General features: G+C 46.9%; 1 protein-coding gene across 1 annotated transcript; it reads left to right on the top strand.

The window, feature by feature from the left end:
• Nucleotides 1-18: 18 nt before the first annotated feature.
• On the top strand, nucleotides 19-23,314 carry TRIM27 (tripartite motif containing 27). The gene is made up of 8 exons (XM_002714187.6): nucleotides 19-787; nucleotides 1,965-2,060; nucleotides 6,095-6,325; nucleotides 13,753-13,775; nucleotides 15,624-15,739; nucleotides 15,867-15,899; nucleotides 18,846-18,872; nucleotides 21,669-23,314. The coding sequence occupies exons 1-8, from the start codon at nucleotides 368-370 to the stop codon at nucleotides 22,262-22,264; spliced, it is 1,542 nt and encodes a 513-aa protein (XP_002714233.1). The 5' UTR covers nucleotides 19-367; the 3' UTR covers nucleotides 22,265-23,314.
• The last annotated feature ends 1,708 nt before the right edge of the window (nucleotides 23,315-25,022 follow it).

Here is a 25,022-nt window from a genome sequence, read left to right as displayed (position 1 = left end):
CCGCCTCTTCCGGTCGCGCCGGGGCGGGGTCTCCGCGGCCTGCGGGATCCGCTTGGACGCAGCCACGTTGTCCTGCGCGCCTGGCGCGCCTGCCCCTGTGAATCCGGCCCGAGGCGCTGCGCGCCTGGCCCCCCTACCGCGTAGCCGCGGGGCTCCGTCGGGCGGCAGCCTTCCGGGCCTCGCTCAAAGGGGTACAACAGGGCAGCGAGCCCGGCCGCCGGAGCCTCCCAGGGAATCCGGGCCCGAGGGGCACCGCCCTCCGCCCGCCCGGCTCGAGCAGCGACCCGGAGAGAGCGCCGGAGAGTCGGGCTCCGCGCAGAGCTCGGCGCCGGGGGCCCATGCCCGTGCGCCCCCGCCAGCCCGCGCCATGGCCTCCGGGAGCGTGGCCGAGTGCCTGCAGCAGGAGACCACCTGCCCCGTGTGCCTGCAGTACTTCGTCGAGCCCATGATGCTCGACTGTGGCCACAACATCTGTTGCGCGTGCCTCGCCCGCTGCTGGGGCTCGGCCGAGACGAACGTGTCGTGCCCGCAGTGCCGAGAGACTTTTCCGCAGCGGCACATGCGGCCCAACCGGCACCTGGCCAACGTGACCCAGCTGGTGAAGCAGCTGCGCACCGAGAGGCCGTCCGGGCCCGGCGGCGAGATGGGCGTGTGCGAGAAGCACCGCGAGCCGCTGAAGCTGTACTGCGAGGAGGACCAGATGCCCATCTGTGTGGTGTGCGACCGCTCCCGCGAGCACCGCGGCCACAGCGTGCTGCCGCTCGAGGAGGCGGTGGAGGGCTTCAAGGTGAGGGCCCCCTCCCCGGCGCGCGCGCAGCGAGGCGGACAAAGGGAGGGGAGAGCCACGGGGGCTTCCCCTTTTTTTCCTTGCCTAGAAAATGGCTGAGCCGGACGTGTGGTTCACAGCCGTCATTTCCTCTCTGTCCGCTCCCGAGCCTCCGCACTCGGATTTGGAGGAAAACCTGTAGCTGCTGGGGAAGCCAGAAGTCGCCCCACCCCACCCCCACTCCTATCCCTGTGTTTCCCAGATCTCGGACGCTATGGACATAAAGACGTTCCCTGGAGCCCTTCCCCCACCCCCGCCCGCAAACCCGACACCCTAAAAGATGTGCATAAAGCTGTGTACACATCGATAAGCTCCTGAGACACTCTGCTCCCAAATTATAGAGGAAACCCGCTCGGACGGTGACCACGGTGTCCGAGTCATCCGGCAGATGCCCGTCACTTAGTCTGTAAGCACTTCTTGTAAACCGTCTTGTTCTAGAAGCTCATGGAAAGGAACACATTTCTCCACTGCTTGAGTAAGGCATTTCGCCATCCTGAGACACGGGAGATAACAGGTATTATGATTAAGGGGATAAGAAGTGCAAAGCCTTTTGCAAACTGTTGAACCGACTGCGGCAGCAAAACAGTAACACGGAAACAAAGTATCACGTGCAAAAGAGTTTTAAGGAGACATTCCAGGCGTCCTTGATGTTGTCTGTTTGCTATGTGTTTGAGGGCTACAGGATTATACCCACAGTTTTGTCCGTGTTTAAAAGTGAATGCATTTCTGCATAGTCACCTAACATGGAGCTTTTAACTGCATCATTTCACCTGCTCTCCTTGTAACTGGAATAGGCTGGGAAAGTGGTATTTACCCGTCACACATGAGGAGAATTAGAGAAGTTGCTTCATTTTCTCAGTGGACCTCTGTGGAAGGTCTACAACTTGACTTTAAATCTCCTAGTCCAGTCACCCTAATGCTAAACTGGGTAGAGGATTCATTTAAGAAATGCACACATTGCCATAGAAGAGAGGTGGTGGCCCCTGTGCTTTGAGTCTTCTGTGGATGGTAGTGTGGTCTGAACACAGGCTCGCACCAGGCACCTGGCATCAGAATTGTAGTTTCTGTCTGTGGGGAAGCAAAACAGCCATGGTTATACTATGGCCTGCCCAACTTTTTTTTTTTTTTTTTTTTTCAGGAACAAATCCAGAACCAGCTGGACCATCTAAAAAGGGTGAAAGACTTAAAAAAGAGGCGCCGGGCGCAGGGGGAGCAGGCACGCGCTGAACTCCTGGTAAGGGCTTTTGGAATTCCCAGATAATAGCGCTTTTGCTGGTCCGTGCTTCTGTCAAGCCAACTTGCTCAGTTCTTCCAGTTGCAAGTGAAACAACCCCATGTGGCAGTGGAAACTTAACCTGGAGAACCAAGGGGCTCCCCTACTTTTGGGGAGAGGGTGGAGGAGCTGTGCTTGGGAGTCATAGATACCTGCTGGATCAGTGAAGTTTAGCTTGTTAGCTGCTTGTGGGCCAGGACTGATGTTTGGCAGACTTGAGATAGGTGAAATTCTTGAGAATAGTTAGCTGGCATCCTGTGGTGCACTATCCTTCTCACAGGTGCTGGTGATGGATTTGTGTCAGCCCCACTGGTTGACTTTCTGGAGTGTTCATTCCCCTTTCTAAACAGAGTTTTTCGCTCTGTTTTCTTTGAGCAGTCTTCCAAGGCTTTGGCAGGAACCTGATGTGCTAATTCTGATATGGGTATTTTGGAGTTTTGTTTTGGAAAAACAAAAAGTACAGAGGGTTTTATCATATACACTTACATATTTACCACCTAAGTGTTTACAATGTGAGTGGAATAGATAAAATGTTACAGACCTCTAACCATTAGAGGTGTTTGCATCTGAAAAGCAAACTCCTAGACTAGCAGTGTCTGGAATCTTGAGAGAAATTGTGTCAGTTCTAAGTTGTGTCCCTTCTAAGCAGGGAGCTCATTCCTAAGGTGTCCTTAGATTCCACCACTTGCTCTGCCCACACAATCTGCTGAGACCACAGTTCCCCTTACTTTCAAAAGAGATTTCATGGATGAAGAATATTCTTCATGAACCTGAGTCCACTTCAATCATAGTGCACACAAAAATTGTCTTCTGGGCAGGATTGTCAACAAGGAGACACAGCCGTTCTCTGAAATCCGGCCACCTGGATGTGCGTCTTGGCTCTCATACTAGCCATTTGATTATCACACTTCATCTGGGAAATGGGTAGGTTGGGGGGCTGGCATTATGGCAGAGTGGGTAAGGTGACTGGGGAGGGTAGAATGGGGGTGCTACATGTCCTGTTATGTGAAAAACAGCCCCATGCTAAACAACATTGTCCCAGCCAGCATGCCAGTGGCAAGCCCCTTGAGAAACACTGGTACTTGACCTTTAAGTTTTCTTTCAGGTTTAATTTTTCTGTTTCTGAGATTGTATTTTATGGTGTGTCTTTGAAAAGACTTAGCCAGTGGCGAAGAGGCATGAGCTTGGGAAAAGGATTTATAAATGAAGGGGTGTGTGTCACCAAGTTGTATAGTGAGTGCCTGGAAGGGGGCTAGAGGGACGGTCAGCATGGGGTGTGTCTCAGAAGGGTTTGAATTTAGAACCCGTGTTGGCAAACTCCCCACAAAGGGCCAGATTGTACATATCTGTAGCTTTGGGGCTCTATGGGTCCAGTCCCAACTAATCAGTAATGTTGTGGCTCAAAAGCAGCCACAGCCAATATGTAAATAGGCAGGGCTGTGTTTTGATAAAAGGTTGTTGGATTCTTTTAGAGCCCTTTGCTGACCCATTGTTTAGAACAGAATTTTTTTTTTAAAGATTTTTTTTATTTACTTGAAAGGCAGTTGGGGAGAGAGAGGGAGGGAGGGAGGCAGGGAGAGAGGGAAGGAAGGAGGAAGAGAGAGAGAGAGAGAGAGGGAGGGAGGGAGGGAGGGTAGAACACAATTTTAGCAGTGCTGACTATAGGGCATGGGGGTAGAGAAGGAAGGGAAGACAAACTGTGTCAGATAAGTCAGCAGCAAGAGGAAACTGCCCTTCCCCCAAAGCCAGGGAGGCAGGGTGGCTGGTGAAAGCCCTGAGCAGAGAGGTTTGGAATCTGGGCCCAAGGAGACTGGTCAGTGAAATTGTGCTTCCTTGGTGCAGGCCATCCTGCACAGGGCATGCCTGTGTCTGGCCTGTCCTTTCCCTGGGCCATGGTCTTTCTCTCAGTTGCTCAGTTGGGGTAAAGTTCTTACCCCTTACCCTCCAGGCAAGGTGTGACCTGGTCTTTTTACCTTTTCTGGTCTCTGCTGCAGCCAGACAAAACCATTTGCCTGCTTGTCTCCACTTTTGCTGTGCCATTTATTCTGCCTGGAAGGTCTTCCACTTGTTGCCTGTATAGTGAACTCCTGTTCTTCCTGTAATGCCTGGTTTATACATTGCTTCTGTTAAGACAGTACTACCTTCCCCTACCACATGTTGTTACCTTTCTTTTTTTTTTTTTTTTTAAATGAAGCTTTGTTTTGCCAAATGTACAATTTCCAAAGTTTGGTTTTTCCCCCCACATGTTGCTTGTTTATGCATCTTCAGCAGCTAGGAATAGTCCCCTGGTATTCCTTGAGCTCTATGCCCTTTTTTTTTTTTTTTTTAAGATTTATTATTACTAATTTGAAAGGCACAGTTATGAAGAGAGAGAAAGGGAGAGGCAGAGAGATCAAGATTTTTCATCTGCTGGCTCACTCCTCAAATGGCTGCAACAGCCAGGGCTGGGCCAGACCAAAGCCAGGAGCCAGAAGCTTCTTCAGGTCTCCCACATGGGTGCAGTGCTGCCCTGAGCTCTGTGCATTGAAACCAGTTGGATTAACCTTCTGCTGAGGAGCTCTTGAAGAGCTGCCTTGGTGAGGGAGCTGAGAATCTGGTCTCTCAGAGACCACAGCTGGGTCTGTAAACTGACAGTAACTTCTGTAACAGAATGTATCATAAGTAGCTTTGTCAAAGAAGTCTAGGTTATTAAAAGTGCCCTGAACTGTGCCTTTGTACCATTTCTTCTGCTTGGTCTTGTGCCTAGATTTGTTCATGGGGTCTTTACCTTTTTTTTTTTTTTTTTTTTTTTAATGTTTTATATTATTTACTTGAAAGGCAGAGTTACAAAGCACTGTGGCTTAGCAGGTTCATCCTCTGGCTGCAGTGCCAATGCTGGTTTGAGTCCCTGCTGCTCAACTTCCAATCCAGCTCTCTGTTAACAACCTAGGAAAGCAATGGTAGGGAACCTAGAAGACGCTCCTGGCTCCAACCCAGCTCCGGCTGTTGCAGCCATTTGGGGAGTTAACCGGTGATTAAAAGATTTCTGTTTCTCTATCTGTAACTCTGCCTCTCAAACTAATAAATAAATCTTAAAGAGAGAGAGAGAGAGAGATATCTTCCATCTGCTGGTTCACTCCCCAAATGGGCCATCTTTGTGGCATTCCAAGAAACATTAGTAGGGAGCTGGATCAGAAGTAGAGCAGCCAGGACTAACCAGCACCCACATGGGATGCCAGCACTGCAGGCAGCTGCTTAGCCTGCAATACCACAACACCGGCCCCAAGAGTCTTTACTTTTCTTATCCAACTTCTTTTTTTTTTTTAAGGAGTTATTTATTTGAAGGCAGAGTTACAGGGAGGGAGAGAGAGGTCTTACACCTACTGGTTCACTCCCCAGATGGCTGCAGTGGCTGGAGCTGTGCCAATCCAAAGCTAAGAGCCAAGAGCATCTTTGGGTCTCCCACGTGGGTGCAGGGGCCCAAGGACTTGGGCCATCTTTCACTGCTTTCCCAGGCCATAGCAGAGAGCTGGATCGGAAGTGGAACAGCTGGGACTAGAACCAGCGCCCATATGGGATGCCAGCACTGCAGACGGAGGCTTTACCCACTATGTCACAGCACCGTCCCCTTTTATCCAGCTTTACAACATCTTTCTTGGCATCCTGGTGAAGTTCAGTGAGAAACGACAACCATCACAGCTTTGCTAAGATGTGGGACAGAAAGGCTGTCACCTTTTCTTTAACTCCCCATCCGTGACTGCACCATACGAACCTGACTTGCTGGACTGAGTTCCTTAGCAGCAGAGACTATGCCTTAATTATCACTGGGGTAACTCAGTTCCAGGGCAGCATATGTCTAGTGAGTAAGACAGAAATAGTGAGTGAGTGAACAGTGTTGTTTGAGTATCCCAGGATAAAATGATGTGTTTTCGGAGTGAGTGGTCGTGGAAGGAATGTGAAGGGATCTAGAAGGGAGCTTCTCCTCTCCTTACTGCCCTTCTCTGTCATCTGCACAGAGCCTGACCCAGATGGAGAGGGAGAAAATTGTCTGGGAGTTTGAGCAGCTCTATCACTCTCTGAAGGAGCATGAGTACCGCCTCCTGGCCCGCCTTGAGGAGCTCGACCTGGCCATCTACAACAGCATCAACGGGGCCATCACCCAGTTCTCCTGCAACATCTCCCACCTCAGCAGCCTGATTGCCCAGCTGGAGGAGAAGCAGCAGCAGCCCACCAGGGAGCTCTTGCAGGTAAGGTGTGGAGAGCCATGCTCAGGCAGTTCCCCCTAGAAATAGTCTCCCCTCTCCTTTGCCAAGGTGAACCCAGGACCCTGTCTCCTTGTCAGCTCGGCAGGCATAGCAAGGGCTTGCCAAGCTCTGCATTGGTGTGGTGGAAGGAAACCATGTACATCAAGCTCTGAGTGATAGAACTTGAATCAGTCAGCAGCATTGTCTCATGGAAGGATAAAAGGATGATACTGTCCGGGCCTGCCTTGCACTGATAAGTGGTTCTTATCACAGGCATAATTCTTCTAGGGGCCTCACTGACTACAGTTGCTCATTATGTAAGGAGAAGCTTGGACCACGTGTCACTTAAAGAATCCTCTTCATTACGATATCCCGTAATTTTAGCATATACCTGTGCATAACCACAGCTATAAAACAAGAAGCACTTGAGCAGGACTGGTTGGCCTAAGCAGTCCTGTGGTTTAACCTCGGTAGTACCTGTGAGAAAGCGGCAACAGAGGGGCAGGCATAGCAGTTAAGACACCACTTGGAATGTCTGAGGTCTGGCTGCACTCCCAATTCCAGTTTCTGCTCAATTAGTCTCCCTGGGAGGCAGTAGTGATGGCTCAAGAGTTGGGTCCCTGCCACCTGTGTGGGAAACCTAGATTGAGTTTCTGGCTTTGGCCTGGCCTGATCCAGTCTCAGTTGTGGTGGGCATCTGGGCAATGAACCAGTGAATGGGAGACCTCTGTCTCTTTCTCTCTCTCTGCCTTTCAAGGAAATAAAATAAAGCAATTAAGGTTTTTTTTGTTTGTTTGTTTGTTTGTTTTTTTGACAGGCAGAGTGGACAGTGAGAGACAGAGAAAAAGGTCTTCCTTTGCCTTGGTTCACCCTCCAATGGCCGCCGCGGCTGGCGCGCTGCGGCCGGTGCACCGCGTTGATCCGATGGCAGGAGCCAGGTACTTATCCTGGCCTCCCACGGGGTGCAGGGCCCAAGCACTGGGGCCATCCTCCACTGCACTCCCGGGCCATAGCAGAGAGCTGGCCTGGAAGAGGGGCAACCGGGACAGAATCCAGCGCCCCGACCGGGACTAGAACCCGGTGTGCCGGCGCTGCAAGGCGGAGGATTAGCCACGGCGCCGGCCTGCAATTAAGTTTTAGAAGTTAACAAAACTGGCCGGCGCCGTGGCTCAATAGGCTAATCCTCCACCTTGCGGCGCCGGCACACCGGGTTCTAGTCCCGGTTGGGGCGCCGGATTCTGTCCCGGTTGCCCCTCTTCCAGGCCAGCTCTCTGCTATGGCCAGGGAGTGCAGTGGAGGATGGCCCAGGTGCTTGGGCCCTGCACCCCATGGGAAACCAGGAAAAGCACCTGGATCCTGGTTCCTGCCATCGGATCAGCGCGGTGCGCCGGCTGCAGCAGGCGGCCATTGGAGGGTGAACCAACGGCAAAGGAAGACCTTTCTCTCTGTCTCTCTCTCACTGTCCACTCTGCCTGTCAAAAATAATTAAAAAAAAAAAAAAAAAAAAAAAGTTAACAAAACTATATCAGATAATCGAGCAAAGCAAGAAATATGAAAATGCTGGTTGCTTATATTTGTTCATTCAGCACATGTTAATAATCTTTTCTGGGTTAGGCACTGTTCTAGGCACTGGGAATAAATGGTGAATAAACTTTCTTGAATAATATTCTAGTGTGGAGAACAGGCAGTAAGTGAATAGTTATCACAGATGTTGATGAGTGCCATCACAAACAGATGATAGATGGCCGGCGCCACGGCTCACTAGGCTAATCGTCCGCCTTGCGGCGCCAGCACACCGGGTCCTGGTCGGGGCGCCAGATTCTGTCCCGGTTGCCCCTCTTCCAGGCCAGCTCTCTGCTGTGGCCAGGGAGTGCAGTGGAGGATGGCCCAAGTGCTTGGGCCCTGCACCCCATGGGAGACCAGGATAAGTATCTGGCTCCTGCCTTCGGATCAGCGCGATGCGCCGGCCGCGGTGCGCCAGCCGTGGTGGCCATTGGAGGGTGAACCAACGGCAAAGGAAGACCTTTCTCTCTGTCTCTCTCTCTCACTGTCCAGACTAGAGTAGGGGTCAGCATATTATGGCCTGCCATCTGTTTTTGTATGTTGTAGGAGTTAAATATGGTTTTTACACTGTAAAATGGTTGAAAAAGCAGAATGGATTACATGATAGGTAAAATTATATAAAACTGAAATCGTTTCCATACATTATTGGAACTTAACTATGCTTACTCATTTATGTATTATGAATCATTGTTGACGAAAACTATGAAGTTCACAAAACCTAAAATATTTATTATCCAACCTTTTAAGAACAAGGTTACTAATTCCTGCTTTAGAACACAGATTGGTTATTCCTTATCCACAATGCTTGGGACTAGAGGCATTTTGTATTTTGGATATTTTGGATTTTTTTTTTTTTTTTTTTTTTTTTGACAGGCAGAGTGGACAGTGAGAGAGAGAGAGACAGTGAGAGAAAGGTCTTCCTTTGCCGTTGGTTCACCCTCCAATGGCCGCCGCTGCAGCCGGCGCACCGCGCTGATCCTGGCAGGAGCCAGGAGCCAGGTGCTTTTCCTGGTCTCCCATGGGGTGCAGGGCCCAAGCACCTGGGCCATCCTCCACTGCACTCCCTGGCCATAGCAGAGAGCTGGCCTGGAAGAGGGGCAACCGGGACAGAATCCAGCGCCCCAACCGGGACTAGAACCCGGTGTGCCGGCGCCGCAAGGTGGAGGATTAGCCTATTGAGCCACGGCGCCGGCCCGGATATTTTGGATTTTAAAATACTTCCAAATATATAATGAATTATGTTGAGGATAGGGACCAAGTGTAAACATGAAATTCATTTATGTTTCACGTTGATCTCATACACACAGCTGCAGCCTGAGGGTAGTTATACTCAGTATTTTTAGTGCGTCTGCCTTGGACTGTTACTTGTCGTATGAGGACAGATGTGGAATTTTTTTTACTTGTGGCATTATATTGGCCCTCAAAAAGTTACAGATTTTTAGAGCATTTTGTATTTTTAAACTAGGAATGCTCAACAGATAATAATAATAAAAAAAAGACAGCTTAAGCTCTAGTGAACTCTGAGATTTAATTGCTACGGAGAGAACGAATTTGCAGAGAAGACGACTGATGAGAGAAGCAGAGTGTGAGCAGGAAGGAAGAATAGTTAAGGAAATAGAGAGTGAGCAGGAGTCTAATGCAATTGAAGGCAAGTAATATCGGAGCTCCTAATCCATTTGTTTGAAAAATATGACTGTTAGGCCGGCCCCGCGGCTCAATAGCGGCGCCGGCTCACCGGGTTCTAGTCCTGGTCGGGGCGCTGGATTCTGTCCCGGTTGCCCCTCTTCCAGGCCAGCTCTCTGCTATGGCCCAGGAGTGCAGTGGAGGATGGCCCAGGTGCTTGGGCCCTGCACCCCATGGGAGACCAGGAGAAGCACCTGGCTCCTGCCTTCGGATCAGTGCGGTGCGCCAGCTGCAGTGCGCCGGCTGCGGCGGCCATTGGAGGTTGAACCAACGGCAAAGGAAGACCTTTCTCTGTCTCTCTCACTGTCCACTCTGCCTGTCAAAAAAAAAAAAATAATAATAATATGACTGTTGTCGGCAGCCTTATGAAACTGCCACAGTGGAATAATTTGGGCAGGAGCCGTGTTAGGGGAGCTGAGTGCTGACCTGGCAGGGTGCATGGAGGCTGCTAGTAGAGCAGGCACTATTTCAAGAAGTTTGACTGTGAGGAGATGTGGAAAGATACTTAAAAGATAAGGTGGGATTATGGGACTTTATCTGGAGGGGATGTTTACGGAAACTAGCTAATGTATTCTTTTTTTAAAGATTTATTTATTTTAAAGGCAGAGTTACAGAAGGAGAGAGGGAGACAGAGATCCATCTGCTGGTTTATTCCCCAGATGGCTGCAATGGTGGGGGCTTGGCCAGGCCAAAGCCATAACCCATGAATTCCATGTGGGTTTCCCACATGGGTGGCAGGGCTGGACCAGGGTGAAGCTAGGAGCCCATGTAAGTGGCAGGGACCCCAACTACCCGAGCCATCAGCTGCTGCCTCCCAGAGTACACACTAGCAGGAAACTGGAGTTAGAAGCAGAAGTGGGAGTCAAGTCTTGGCACTCAGATACGGAATGCAGGCATCCTAAGCACTAAGCAGCATCTTTTTTTTTCCCCCTAAGATTTATTTATTTATTTGAAGGGCAGAATTACGGAGAGGAAGAGAGAGATTATTTGAAAGGCTGAGTTAAACAGAGGGAAAGATAGAGGTCTCCTGTCTGCTGGCTCACTCAAGTGGCTACAACAGCCAGGGCGGGGCTGAGCCAAAGCTAGGTGCTTCTTCCCGGTCTCCCATGTGGGTGCAGGAGCCCAAGCATGGGGGCTGTCTTCCACTGCTTTCTTTCCCTGGCGCATTAGCGGGGAGCTAGATCAGATGTGGAGTAGCTGGGACTCCACCTGATGTCCATAGCAGGCAATGGCTTGATCCATTCTGCCACCGCATGCTTCCCCCCACCTCACCCACAAGCAGCATGTTAGCCACTGCGTCAAATGCCGCCTCCTGGCTCCTCTCACTTAGCATAATTTTTTCAAGGTTTATCCATATTGCAGCATAAATTACTACTTCATTTCTTTTTGTGGCCAAATTATATCCCATATTAACTACAAAATATAACCATAAATATAAGAACAATAATGGATTATAACTCACTGAATGAAAGAGTCTGGGTCCATACTAATAAGAAGAGGAAAAAAAAAAAAAAAAAAAAAAGAAGAGGAAGTCCCACCTTTCAGTAGAATGTCAGCTAAGTAGTGTAGAAGGAATTTTGAAGTTGGAATATCATTTGGCAGCCATCATAGTAAAAATTCAGACAAGATTTAAAGTTTTTAAGATGTATTTATGGGGACCAACACTGCGGCCTGGAGGGTAAAACCGCCACCTGTAGTGCCAGCATCCCATATGGGCGCCCACATGGGAGACCGGGAAGAAGCACATAGCTTCCCAGTCCCGGCTGCTTCACTTCCAATCCAGAGATGGCCCAAATCCTTGGGCCCATGCCCTCATATATGGGTGACCTGGAAGAAGCTCCTGGCTCCTGACTTTGGATCAGCACAGCTCCGGCCATTGCGGCCAATTGGGGAGTGAACCAGTGGATAGAAGACCTTTCTCTGCCTCATCCTCTTGGTATCTCTGTCTTTCAAATAAGTAAATAATCTAAAAAAGAGAGATGTATTTATTTTTTTTAAAGATTTATTTTTTTATTTGAAAGAGTTATAGAGAGAGGTAGAGAGAGAGAGAGAGGTCTTCCATCCACTGGTTCACTCCCCAGATGGCCGCAATGGCCAGAGCTGCGCCGATCCGAAGCCAGGAACCAGGAGCTTCTTCCAGGTCTCCCACATGGGTGCAGGGGCCCAAGGACTTGGGCCATCTTTGACTGCTTTTCCAGGCCATAGCAGAGAGCTGTATTGGAAGAGGAGCAGCCAGGACTAGAACCGGCGCCCATATGGGATGCTGGCATTTCAGGCCAGGGCTTTAACCCACTGGGCCATAGTGCTGGCCCCTGTATTTATTTATTTTGAAAGAGAAGAAGACAGAGAGAGGCATATTCATCTGCTGGTTCACTTCCCAAAGGCCACAACTGCCAGAGCTGGGCCAGGCCAGAGCCAAGAGCTTCACCTGGGTCTTCCCTGGGGACTACAGGGACCCAAATACTTGGGCCATCTTCTGCTGCTATTTCCAGGCCATTAGCAGGAAGCTGGATCAGAAGTGGAGCAACCAGAACACAAACTGGTGCTCATATGGGAAGCCAGTGTCACAGGCGTCAGCTTTACCTGCTATGCACAGTGTTGTTCCCCCAGATAAGAACTGTTAATGAGTAATAAAAGTTGGAAAGTTTGATTGGGATTGGAAGTGTACCTATAGACTACTTAATAATTACAAAAGGGAAAATAGTAACTGTGCAGTGATCAAAATTGGTATCACAAATAAGGGGCATGCAGGTATCCTGTATCTTTAGAAGGATACAATATATACTAGTCAAAGATGGTACAACCTTGGGGCCATCATAGCAGCTTCCTGCTGATGCACCTGGGAAAGTAGTGAAAAATGGTCCAACCACTTGTGTCCTGGCCGCCCATGTAGGAGACCCAGATGGAATTCCAGGCTCCTGGCTTCAATTATGGCCATTGTGTACCAATGGATGGAATATCTTTCTCTGTGTCTCTTTCTCTCTGCAACTCTGTCTTTCAAATAAATTATATGAAGATGGTACAACCTGAATTTAATCATGAGGGAAATACCTGACAAACTTATATGTTAAAAAGTGACATAAAAGGCCAGCGCCACGGCTCAATAGGCTAATCTTCCACCTAGCGGCACAGGCACCCCGGGTTCTAGTCCTGGTCGGGGCGCCGGATTCTGTCCCGATTGCCCCCCTTTCAGGCCAGCTCTGCTGTGGCCCGGGAGTGCAGTGGAGGATGGCCCAAGTGCTTGGGCCCTGCACCCACATGGGAGACCAGGAGGAAGCACCTGGCTCCTGGCTTCAGATTAGCGCCATGCGCCGGCCGCAGCGCGCCAGCCGCGGCGGCCATTGGAGGGTGAACCAACGGCAAAGGAAGACCTTTCTCTCTGTCTCTCACTGTCCACTCTGCCTGTTTAAAAAATAATAATAATAAGTGACATAAAAGACAAATCGGTACTGAGGAACTGTTTCAGTTAAAGAGACATAACTAAATGCAGTGAATGGTCCTGGGGTACCCAGCAGTGCAGTGGGATAGCCGTAAAGAACTTCAAGACAATTGATTAAATTAGAGTGTGGTCCTTGGGTTGGGTAAATGTGTCAGTGTTTGGTTTCCTGAATTTGATAAGTACTGTTATTATGTAAGAAAATGTCGTTTTTAGGAACTACACATGAAAGTGTAAAGAGATAATGTAAATGATGACCTATCAAGTGGTTCTGAAGATAAATCTGTCATGTGTATTATATATCAGAGGGGAGAGAGAAAATATGTTAGGTGAATAATTAAAGATTGCTAAGTTTGGGGAAAGCAGGTTTTTGTAGTAGCCATTTTGTGTATTTGAGATTATTTCACAATAAAAGGAAAATAAACTGGACAGTAGGCTGTTGAGGACTGAGAGTAGGATGCATGAGTTAGTAAATGCTAAATCATGAGACCCTTGCCCGGTGCCTGGCAGGGAGAGAGGGACAGCATAGGAAATGCTAAGGTAGTAAATGCATCCTAGTTTCTTCTGCCTGGTTTTTAGCTCCTTGAGATGGTTAGGTCCCAGAGATCCTGTCTCTGGCTTCTCCCAGGAGGACCATCCATAGTTGGGCTTTCAGTGAACATCTGTGAAAGAAAACAAGTTGTGATTGGGTTTTTCCTTTCTTTTTATGATCGACTTTTCATGGTTATTCTTTTCCTTTCTCTCGTAGGACATCGGGGACACATTGAGCAGGTATAGTTTTCTCTCCCCTTAGTGTTAAATCAAGCACAAGAAGACTGTATCCATCACATTTATTAATCCCAAAAGGAACCCAGCGCCTAAGATGGACATGTTACAAAATCCACACTTGTCCTGCCTGTCCCTGAAGGGTCCCTAGTGTACAAGGAACTACTAGGTGAACCACAGCTCTTCTCAGTAAAACTTGGGGATTTCTGACAGACTGCTGGGTGGGAGGACGCTAGTGTTTTAGGGGGATGGGTACATTTCCATGGAGAGACTGGGGACCTAACAGGGACTCGGGTAGAGTTCATGGGTGGCTTACAGCTGTTCCTTCCTGTGCATTTCAGGGTTCCTTCCCTTTCGTTCTATCATTTTTTTCTATACTGGAGGAAATAAAGAATAAAGAGAGTGTAACTGACCTGGATTTGTATCATTACTTACCAGCCAACTGGGTTCTGGCTCTTACTTTCATTGTTTCTCTACCATCAAGTGACAAGTGAGAAAGAGCTCCCTGGGAGTTGAGATGTTATCATTGGGGGCAAGAAGCCAGGACAGAGTTGTGTGTGCAGTATGGCAGGTGTAGGCAAATGGAATAGGTCTTGGGGCAATTAAACGTTTAGTGCAGGAGAGCCTACAGGAGCAGAGATTGACTTGGAGGGAGACGGACTTCCAAGGTGATTAAAATCCTAAGTGGTGAAAATCCTCCAGGGGAAAATGCAGTTGAATTACATGGGAACATTTCAGGAGGTTGGGGGAGGGCCTCCCAGATGGGGTAGGTTAGCTTGGAGGTCTATGTAGATAGAATCGTGTTGATGGAAGTTAAGTTCCTGAGGGCCCTTGGGATGGACATTTGTTAAAGTTTGTACTACTAGCCAGATGACCCCAGCAAGTACTACCTTTACCTGCTACTTTTTGATGCAAATCTAATTCTGTCCTAACATAAGACAGTAGATCTTTGAATAACCAGCAGATATTAAGGATTGGATTTGGCTATATGAGATAAGAAGTCCAAAATTTCATTGGCCTAAGGCCTAAACATAATACAAATTTTTGTCACCATATAGGAATGTGCAGGTAGATAGCCTGGGGCTGGGATGGTGGCTCCAGGGATCCACAGAGACTCAAGTGTTCTTCCCATTTGCTGTTCTACCATCCCTAAGGTACTGCCCTCAGATAGCCCAAGATAGCTGCAGGAATACCAACCAGGAGGAAGGCAATAAGTCATATCACATTCCTTTTTTATCAGACTTCTAAAACTACCTACCATGAGATACTTCAATACTTTTTAACCTCTGCTTGGCCAGAATTTAGCTACAGGTCACATCTGACTACAAAAAAGACTGGGCATCCCTAAAGCCATTAAATTTAGAAAGCAGGAGGCATTTCCAATAGGCAACTAAGAGTCTTTGCCAGAGACTTCCTTCCAGAGATTAGGAACTTGGTTTGTTGACCCCTGGAGAGTGCATTATCCTTCTGAAGATGTCATTCTCTCCGTATTTGGGAGCCTGGGGATTCTGGATAATTATCTGAATTACATAAATATCAAGGACTTGTCATAGAATCTGCTGCTTTGTGGCGAGGTCAGCCCACAATTTAATTCAGTAAACCTTTTCTGAGGAGTTGCTATGTGTATGTCCATGAGCTAGGTTCCCTGGGGAAACTAAAAGTGAGTAAGATAAAGCGTCATTGTCCAGGAAGAGAAGATGGGAAAAGCTGCACTGACTCCTTTTAAACTCCATCTGTGTTGGTCAGTTTAAACCCAGGGCCTCTCCTAGCCCCTGAAAGATTGTGATGTTAGGGAAGGGATTCACATGTGTGTGGTTTGTTTTTTTTTTTTTTTTTTTTTTTTTTTTAATTTAGGGCTGAAAGAATCAGAATCCCTGAACCTTGGATTACACCTCCAGATCTGCAAGAGAAAATCCACATTTTTGCCCAAAAGTGTCTATTCTTGACGGAAAGTCTGAAGCAGTTCACAGGTACCATTAGGGGAGGGATTATGAGGGAAAATGGATTTATATTCTGTGTATCTGTGTGTAGTCTGAAAGTGAATGTTTTCCAGATAGTGGCATGCAAACTGAGTGTCTTCTCCTTTTCTCTCCTTAGAAAAAATGCAGTCAGATATGGAGAAAATCCAAGGTAAATTCATCCATTTGCTGGGGTTTTGATGTTGACATTTCATGGAAAGAACTGCATCTATTTGAAAATTATGGGAGAAAACAGGACCAGGGTGATACTGGCAAGCCTATCTTGATATTTTACGTTTCCCTTTTGTTAATTTTTTCGATTAATAGCTTCTTGTTCTAATTTGAAGTCTGGTAACTATATTCAGTCTTCAGTCTACTGTGATGGAGGAGAAAATAGTCAATCCAAAGATTAATCCAGAATTACTTTGATTATTATTAAATTTTCTTATTAGGTAAAAGAATGACCAGAAACTATCCTGATGATATTTTACTTGAGACAGTAGCTGAGAAGCGATTGAACCAGTATTTATCATTGTGATTTACTGAGTTCCTACTGTGTGTGGACACAGGTGGCAACCAGCCCAGGAGTCGGGCAGCCCTCACTGAGACAGCACTACCAGCAGAGTTGTTAGGAGTGAGCGTTGGCAATCAGGCAGCCTGGGTTCTGGACCCAGCTCTGCCATTTAATATTTTTTTTTAAGAGATGTATTTTATGTATTTATTAGAAAGGCAGAATTAAAGAGAGGAAGAAACACACAAAGAAATCTCCCATCTACTGGTTCACTCCCCAAATGGCCTCAACGGCTGGGGTTGGGCCAGACCTGAGCCAGGAGTTTCATCTGGATTTCATATGGGTACAGGGGCCCAAGCACTTGGTCCATCTTCCACTGCTTTCTTAGGCGATTAGCAGGGGACTGGATCAGAAGTGGAGCAACTGGGACTTAAACCGGGGACTGTATGGGATGCCAGTGTTGCAGGCGGCAGCTTAGCCTGCTAAGCCACAAAGCCAGCCCATTAATAAAGATTTTACAGTGTAATCCTCTTATCTGTAAAATGAGGGAAATAATAGTTAAAGATTGTGGGTTGGAACTGGTGCTGTGGCATAGCAGATAAAGCTGCCGCCTGCAGTACTGGCCTCCCATATGGGCGCCGGTTTGAGTCCCGGCTGTTCCACTTCCAATCCTACTCTATGCTGTGGCCTGGGAAAATGAGTGGATGATGGCCCAAAAGTCCTTGGGCCCCTGAAACCACATGAGAGACCCGGAAGAAGTTCCAGGCTCCTGGCTTTGGATTGGCCCAGCTCCAACCATTGCTGGCCATCTGGGGAGTGAACCAGCGAGTGGAAGACCTCTCTCTCTCTCTCTCTCTCTCTCTCTCTCTCTCTCTGCCTCTCTGCCTCTCTGCCTCTCTGCCTCTCTGCCTCTCTGCCTCTCTGCCTCTCTGCCTCTCTGTAACTCTGCCTTTCAAATAAATAAATAAATCTTAAAAAAAAAAAAAAAAAGATTATGGGTGTGGTTTTTTTTTTTTTTAAGATTTATTTATTTGAAAAAGCTATGGAGAGAGATCTTTCATCTGCTGGTTTACTCCGTAGTTGGCTACAACAGCCAAAGCTGGGCCAGACTGAAGCCAGGAGCCAGGAGGTTCTTCTGGGTCTCCCACATGGGTGCAGAGGCCCAAGTGCTTGGGCTATCATCCACTGCTTTTCCCAGACCATAAGCAGGGAGCTGGGTAGGAAGTGGAGCAGCTGGGAATTGAACTGACACCCATGTGGGATGCTGACATCACAGGTGCCAGCTTTACCCACTATGCCATAATGCCAGTCCCAGTTACAATGTTGTAAAGTAAGATAAAGCACCATTTCTTAAGCCTTTTTTTATGTTTTTTTTTTTCTTTTAAGATTTATTTATTTGAGAGTCGGAATTACACAGAGAGAGAAGAGGCAGAGAGAGAGAGAGAGAGGTCCTCCATCCAATGGTTCACTGCCCAGATGGCCGCAATGGCCGGAGCTGTGCCAGTCCAAAGCCAGGAGCTTCTTCCGGGTCTCCCATGTGGGTGCAGGGGCCCAAGGAATTGGGCCATCTTCTACTGCTTTCCCAGGCCACAGCAGAGAGCTGGATTGGAAGAGGAGCATCTGGGTCTCAAACTGGTACCCATATGGGATGCCAGTGCTTTAGGCCAGGGTGTTAACGTGCTCTGCCCCAGTGCGGGCCCCTAAGCCTTTTTTTTTTTTTTTTTAAGATTTATTTATTTATTTGAAAGGCAGAGTGAGCCTGACACATCCTAAGCCCTGTATTTCTAGACATTTGGAGAATATTTTTCCACATCTAAATTTTTCTGCTCATGAGTTATACTTAGGAGTTGGCTGGCTAGTTACTAATATCCTTATATGTAGGTAAACCCTTTTCTTATTATAAATGATGGAACCCCATATTTTTAATAATTTCCTATATTACGTATATTAACTCCTTGTTTGCATTTCATCTTGTCAGATATTTTCATTTGACATCTAGCAACATAGACGTAGGAGATATGCCTGTGTCCTCCACAAGCAAGACAAATGGGGAGACACCAGTCACTATGTTAGATAATACTGGAAGTAGTAGGATCAGGCATGACTTTCCATGATCTGGCTCTCCTTCATTCCTGCTCCTCTTTTGCCACTTAAATGCTCAATAGGAGCATATGTGAAATAGTTTTTCAGCCATAAACTGCCATGTAAGTCTTGTTTGCCTCAGAGTGGCAGTAAGTGGCGTTTGCTCCACACAGCCCCTACAACAAAGTGACTTAGGGAAGCCAACAGTTGTAAATGACATGGAATTAGAACAGTTCCTTCTGTTGAGCCAGCCGATCTTGGCATGATTTGACTCCAAATTCTGGCTATCTCTGGCACGTGGTTATCCTGTCTGAGGTTCCCAAACTCTTTTTATTTAAATCTGTTGGCTGGGTGATGGAGTCATACTTTGTATGAAGAAATCAGTGCATGGCTGACAGCAGGAGCTCTGGGGTTTCTGGGTGGAGATGGCTGCTTTATGATGAGTAACCGAATCTCCTGGTATCACCCATTTCCTGGAAATATTAATATGACTTCCACAACTGCTTTTTTCTTTTGTTCTTTCAGAATTGAGAGAGGCTCAGTTATACTCAGGTAGGTAATGGGGGACAAACTGTGTTGGAATAAAATAAAATGTGAGCCTACCTGCTAATTTTTGTGAATGATTTTTGAAGTTTCCTGAATTTGGATTCCTTCATGTTATATGTATAAAAATGATCCACAACAAACACAAAAATCCACTGATGTTTCACAAATCATTACTCCCTGAAACACCTCAGAACTGAAGCCATGGGAAGAAGCCATCTGAGATGTTATAAAGGGTTAGAATAGAAGTTGCAGTTTCTCAAAACTGAAACATTGCTGTTAAACTGCTGTGCCTGCCCAACCTCAAGGGCAGCAAGTGGGGTGATTGAGTTCAGCTCCTAGTGAGTGCTGGAGGGAGCCTGGGAGTTTTAGGCCATCCCATCACTGCACCTCAGGGAAAAGCTTGGAACTCTCCCTCTCCTACACAACTGCCTTTACCCTGTGATTCAGAGAGACTCTCAGATCCCAGTCCTCCAAATCCCACTTTCCATGGTCACACAGGTATCTGCTGTTTTGTGGAATCCTCTTCATTGAGAGAAAGATTACGAGTGCATGCAGTTGGTCCTCATTCACTGGTGCAAACTGGCTCTGACCTGTATTTTTTTCCTTCCAAAGAAATCTTTTATTTAATGAGTACAAATTTCATAAGTACAACTTTAGGAATATAGTGATTCTTCCACCATACCCACCCTCCTATTGTCACTCCCACTGTACTCGCTGCTCCTCTCCCTTTCCCAGTCCCATTCTCCACTAAAATTCATTTTCAATTAACTTTATACACAGAAGACCAACTCTATACTGATTTCAACAATTTGCACACATACATACACAAAAAAACTGAGAAAAAGTTTTACAGTAAATTCTCATAATACAACTCATTGATGACAGAGGTCCTGCATGAGAAGTAAGTGCACAGTGACTTCTGTTGTTAATTTAACTATTAACATTTGTGTATGATATCAGTGATTACCCAATTCTTGACATGAGCTGCCAAGGCTATGGAAGCCTTTTGAATCCACAAACTCCATCAGTATTTAGACAAGGCCATAAGCACATCCTTTAATGGCTACTTCTTTCCACTGGGGTCTGTCTCACAAAGATCCTTCATGTAGGACATATTTTTGCCACAGTGTCTTAGCTTTCCCTGCTTGAAATGCTCTCATGGGCTTTTCAGCCAGACCAGAATGCCTTTAGGGTTGATTCTGGGGTCAGAGTGCTGTTTAAAGTGATTGTCATTCTATGTATCTGTTGTGAACTGCTTCCCATGTTAGAACATTCTCTCCTTTTTAATTCTATTGTTATTACCATACACTTGATGTTATTTGTATATGATCCCATTAATACTTAATCCTATCTATATGATTACTTGAACATTTAATATGTCTGACCTGTATTTAATTCTTTGAACAAGCATTAACTGAGTATCTAGCTCACATCCTGCACAATGTTAGTGGTATATAGGTATAAGGTATAAGGTATAAGGCCCTGTTCTTGGAGTTTACATTGTCTAGTTGAAGTTATGAAGTATACCCAGGACACAAGAAAAATGGGCAGCTGTGGGGAAAGTTTGTTCAACCAAGAAGTGAGGGTGCTGGGGCTCTTGGTCACTCTGCCAGTTGCCTGTCATGAACCTGTCATGGGAGTCATTTAGCCTACACAAGCTTTGTTTTCTGAGAAGCAATGTTTGAGAATTTTCTGAACAAGATGTAAAGAGCAAGTGAGAGTACTTACCAGTACTTTTAAAGCAGGAAAGTACCTCATGATTGTAAGACGTTATAATGCTAAATGCTTTTATCAGAGGATATGACATGGGTAATATACAGTTTTAAAATTAAGAGCAAGTAGAATAGAATGGTGTGGACTGGCTAAGAAGAACTTTGAGATTGTAGGCATTAGAAGACAGAGTTTGGATTGCAGAGTAAAGATCTCAGAATGAATAAAGAACAATTTGAAAGGTGGATAAAGTGGTAAGTGTTCCCAGCCCCTTATCCACAGCTCTCAAATCCCAGGTCTCTGAAAGCCAAAAGCTTTTTCATTATTTTATAATAAGTTACTTATGTTAGCAAAAGCTGAACTTTTGTGGGTCTATGTAGAGGCTTCATCCTGTGTGAGGAAGCATTGATATGTTTCATAGGCTGCCTATCTAAAATCTAACATTTTGAATTTTGTGAAAACTATTGGTTCCTAAAGTTTTCAGATAAGGGATTGCAGACATGTAAGAAAACCTCAAATTCAGGTTATAATGGATATTGTGGCTTAAGACATGAAAGAAAGGGAATGGGGATAAATTTTCAATATTTAATATATCCTTACTAAAAAAGGCAACTAGCTAATCCAAGAAGTAAGTTTTTAAAAATTTTTGTCTAACAGAAAGAGAGCTTCCTTCTGCTAGCTCACTGCCCAAAAGCCTGCAACAGTCAGACTGGGAAATGTTAAAGCTGGGAGCCTGGAGCTCAATTCGGGTCTTCCCTATGTTGGTAGGAACCCGGTTCCCTGAGCCATCACCCCTGCATTTACAGGAAGCTGGAATCCGGAGCTGGAGTTGAGTATTGAATTGAAGCACTCTATTGTGGGACATGGTGAATCCAAGCACTCTGTTGTGGGACATGGGTCTTAACCAGTGTCTTGGCCACCCCCAAGCAGTAATTCTTGAAATGTGAATTTTAGGATTTATTTCATCATCAAATGGACGCAAACTCTAGTGGGGAGCTCTCATTCACTTCTCCAGAAGGTAGGAGAAAGGTTGGGAGTTGTTGAGTGGGCTCTCCTGACCTCAGGCTGACTCTCCCGTCTGTGTCTCTGCAGTGGATGTGACCCTGGACCCCGACACAGCCTACCCCAGCCTGATCCTCTCTGATAATCTTCGGCAAGTGCGCTACAGTTATCTTCAGCAGGACCTGCCTGACAACCCGGAGCGGTTCAATCTGTTTCCCTGTGTCTTGGGCTCTCCATGCTTCATCGCTGGGAGACATTATTGGGAGGTAGAGGTGGGAGATAAAGCCAAGTGGACCATAGGTGTCTGTGAAGACTCAGTGTGCAGAAAAGGTGGCGTAACCTCAGCCCCCCAGAATGGATTCTGGGCTGTGTCATTGTGGTATGGGAAAGAATACTGGGCTCTGACTTCCCCGATGACTGCCCTGCCCCTGCGGACCCCTCTCCAGCGGGTAGGGATTTTCTTGGACTATGATGCAGGTGAGGTGTCCTTCTACAATGTGACAGAGAGGTGTCACACCTTCACTTTCTCTCATGCTACCTTCTGTGGTCCTGTCCGGCCCTACTTCAGTCTGAGTTACTCGGGAGGGAAGAGTGCGGCTCCTCTGATCATCTGTCCCATGAGTGGGATTGATGGGTTTTCTGGCCACGTTGGGAATCACGGTCATTCCATGGAAACTTCTCCTTGAGGAGGCGAACTTAGGCCAAAAGGGCTCTTGGACATAATCCTGTCCCGGGCACAAGGCATCTTGTTGCCTTGCTGCTTCCTGTCCGTCACTCTGGGCATCCTTAACCGTTTTCCATGCTCTTTCAGTGGGAAATAGGATGCCCATGTTATCTGCCATCCTTTCTCTTCCCTTGGGAATTCTGAGATGTAATGAGAAGTGTCAAGATTTCCCAAAAATAAAAATCAGAGTCCACCTCCAGTGCTTCATACGTTTTAGTTTTACATGCTTCCTGAGGTGATAAAAATAGGGAGAGTCTTGGGATTTGCCGAGCCATTCAAGATCCTCATGCCTTCTAAGGTTGGCTCGTCACCTTCTGGCTCAGCCCTACGGAGCAACCAAGGGTATTTGCTGTCATTTCTGGACCAGGAGTCCTTTCTAAAAATTTTGAATGGAATGTCAAGGCCCTATCAGCATGGCCACTTGTATTCATTTTTTCTCTTGAAATAGTACCTTGAGCCCTGATTCCAGTCTGCCATAGTTTTAATAACTCAATTAACAAGGCCTATATGTGTTTGGTTAGTTACAGTTATTTTACACTAATGGTGGAAAATGCCCCACCTCTGTTATGAGATAATGTTCTAATCAGTGTCTCTGCCTCTGTATCTTTTCTGAAGGATACATCTGCTTCCTTCATACTAATGAAAGAGGTATCCTGGTGCTGGATGCACATCATCCAGAATAATTTTCTGCCCAACACCGTCTACTGTTTGTAGATCCCCTCCACGTCACATATATGGATTGGTGGTCCTACATCATCCCTGGAAGGATTCTGGGGAAGTATTTCAGGGATTCATTGACTTCCTGCCTCCTTTTGTCCACTTCCGTTGGGTGATAGGGGGATTGACCTTTCAGATGAGCGTACCATCAAGAGGCAGCTCCATCCCCATGGCCATGGGATCATGCAACATTCTAGAGTGAGAAGGCAGATCACTTTGAACGAGCCCCCATGATGGTTTCTTTTCTTTGGGTACATGCCTCTCTGTTTAAAAATAAAGTAAATATGAATGTTTACATTGTTGTCATTTTCTGGCTCTTAGTAAGTCTGGGTTCACAGATGTTGGAGTGCGGTTGGTGAGTGATGGTGGTGGTGGTAGTGGTGGTAGTGCTTTCCCATATGAGCCCAGAATTCTGTTCTGATAAATATTTTGCTTCCCGCTGGATGATAAAACTACTTTCTTAGAACTATGTCACTGCATTCTAATAGTACTGAGAAAGTAGTGTTGGACATCCTGTAGTTTCACTAGGAAAGTGTTAAGTCCTTTTTGTAATTAACAGTGAATTAATGCAGCAGTGCTTGGTGTAGATCAAAGGGCCCAAACTTTGTTCCAGAACCCACCAACCCAGGCACTTGAATAGTCTCACAATGCCCTAAGGGAGGAAGTGCCAGGCTGAGGGAAGAGCCCTATTCCTAGGGGGTTGAAGCTTTTCCACTTGAGGACATGAGCTTAGATTCTGTCTGCTGTGGGTTTCATTGTGTACCATGCATTGAGGTTCCATGACTGAAGACCACAAGTTGGTGATAGCATCTCCTGTTTGTGTCTTTATTTATTTATCAGAGTTTATGGGAAGAAAAAATAAGCAGGGGCTACAGAAACGGGCTTCCAGGAGGCCAGAGTAGCTTTTACTGAATACACTGAGATATGAACACATTTTGCAAGATACATACGTGTTTGTAAAGTACAACAGGCACAGAGTGGTGCTTGGCATGTAGCATGAAGACCTTTATGCGTGGTAACTTATTTAATATTCCTAACAACATTATGAAGTGTGTGCCATTGCACTCTTTTGCAGATAACATAAGTCATAGGTAAATGACTTATCCAGGTACACAGCTAGGAAGTGCAAAGCTAGCATTTAAAGTGAGATGGAACATGACCACATACATTAAACACTGCCCTACAATATCTATATGGATGGTGCTTTTCTGCACGGGAGGGGCAGAGCAGAGAAGTGCCAGTACTTTATTTTTTTTTTTTTTTTTTTTTTTTTGACAGGCAGAGTGGACAGTGAGAGAGAGAGACAGAAAGGTCTTCCTTTTGCCGTTGGTTCACCCTCCAATGGCCGCCGCGCTGCGGCGGGCGCACCGCGCTGATCCGATGGCAGGAGCCAGGAGCCAGGTGCTTTTCCTGGTCTCCCATGGGGTGCAGGGCCCAAGCACCTGGGCCATCCTCCACTGCACTCCCTGGCCACAGCAGAGAGCTGGCCTGGAAGAGGGGCAACCGGGACAGAATCCGGCGCCCCGACCGGGACTAGAACCCGGTGTGCCGGCGCCGCTAGGCGGAGGATTAGCCTAGTGAGCCGCGGCGCCGGCCCGAAGTGCCAGTACTTTAACCTCGAATACCTGCATTGTAACTGTCTCCTCTGCACTTAAGGAAACGGGTAAACCGTCTCACTCAAAATCACAATCTACTCTCCATGAATTAGCCCACTTTGGGGCAGGGAGGGAGAATCAAGGCTCACTAGGAAACATGCCCTTGGTTTAGATTCCTAGTGTTGCTGCCCTGCTGATGGGGCTGTCTCCAGACTAACTCAGAGGATCTCACAATGGGTCCACCTTGTTCCCAGTAGAGCCAGTGCTTTAGGAGTGGCTTCTTAATTCACTTTTATTGAAAGCAGCAATGGGCCAGCGTTGTGGCATGTTGGGCTAAGCTGCCATTTTTTATGGAAACATCCCACGTGGAAGTGCTGGTTTGAGTCTGAGCTTTTCTGCTTCCCATCC

Source organism: Oryctolagus cuniculus, chromosome 5 (genome assembly GCF_051225735.1).
Source record: "Oryctolagus cuniculus isolate XC-2025 breed Fujian yellow rabbit chromosome 5, ASM5122573v1, whole genome shotgun sequence".
Classification (NCBI taxonomy): domain Eukaryota; kingdom Metazoa; phylum Chordata; class Mammalia; order Lagomorpha; family Leporidae; genus Oryctolagus; species Oryctolagus cuniculus.
Note: the sequence above shows the minus strand (reverse complement) of the source record. Positions and strands in the feature narration are given on the sequence as shown.

Bases quoted from the DNA above. Each gene is read 5' to 3' on its own strand.
- TRIM27 (XM_002714187.6), top strand. From the start codon at position 368: ATGGCCTCCGGGAGCGTGGCCGAGTGCCTGCAGCAGGAGACCACCTGC. The intron at 6,326-13,752 runs GTAAGGTGTGGA...TTTCTCTCGTAG, and splicing joins CCACCAGGGAGCTCTTGCAG to GACATCGGGGACACATTGAG. The intron at 15,740-15,866 runs GTACCATTAGGG...TTCTCTCCTTAG, and splicing joins AAGTCTGAAGCAGTTCACAG to AAAAAATGCAGTCAGATATG.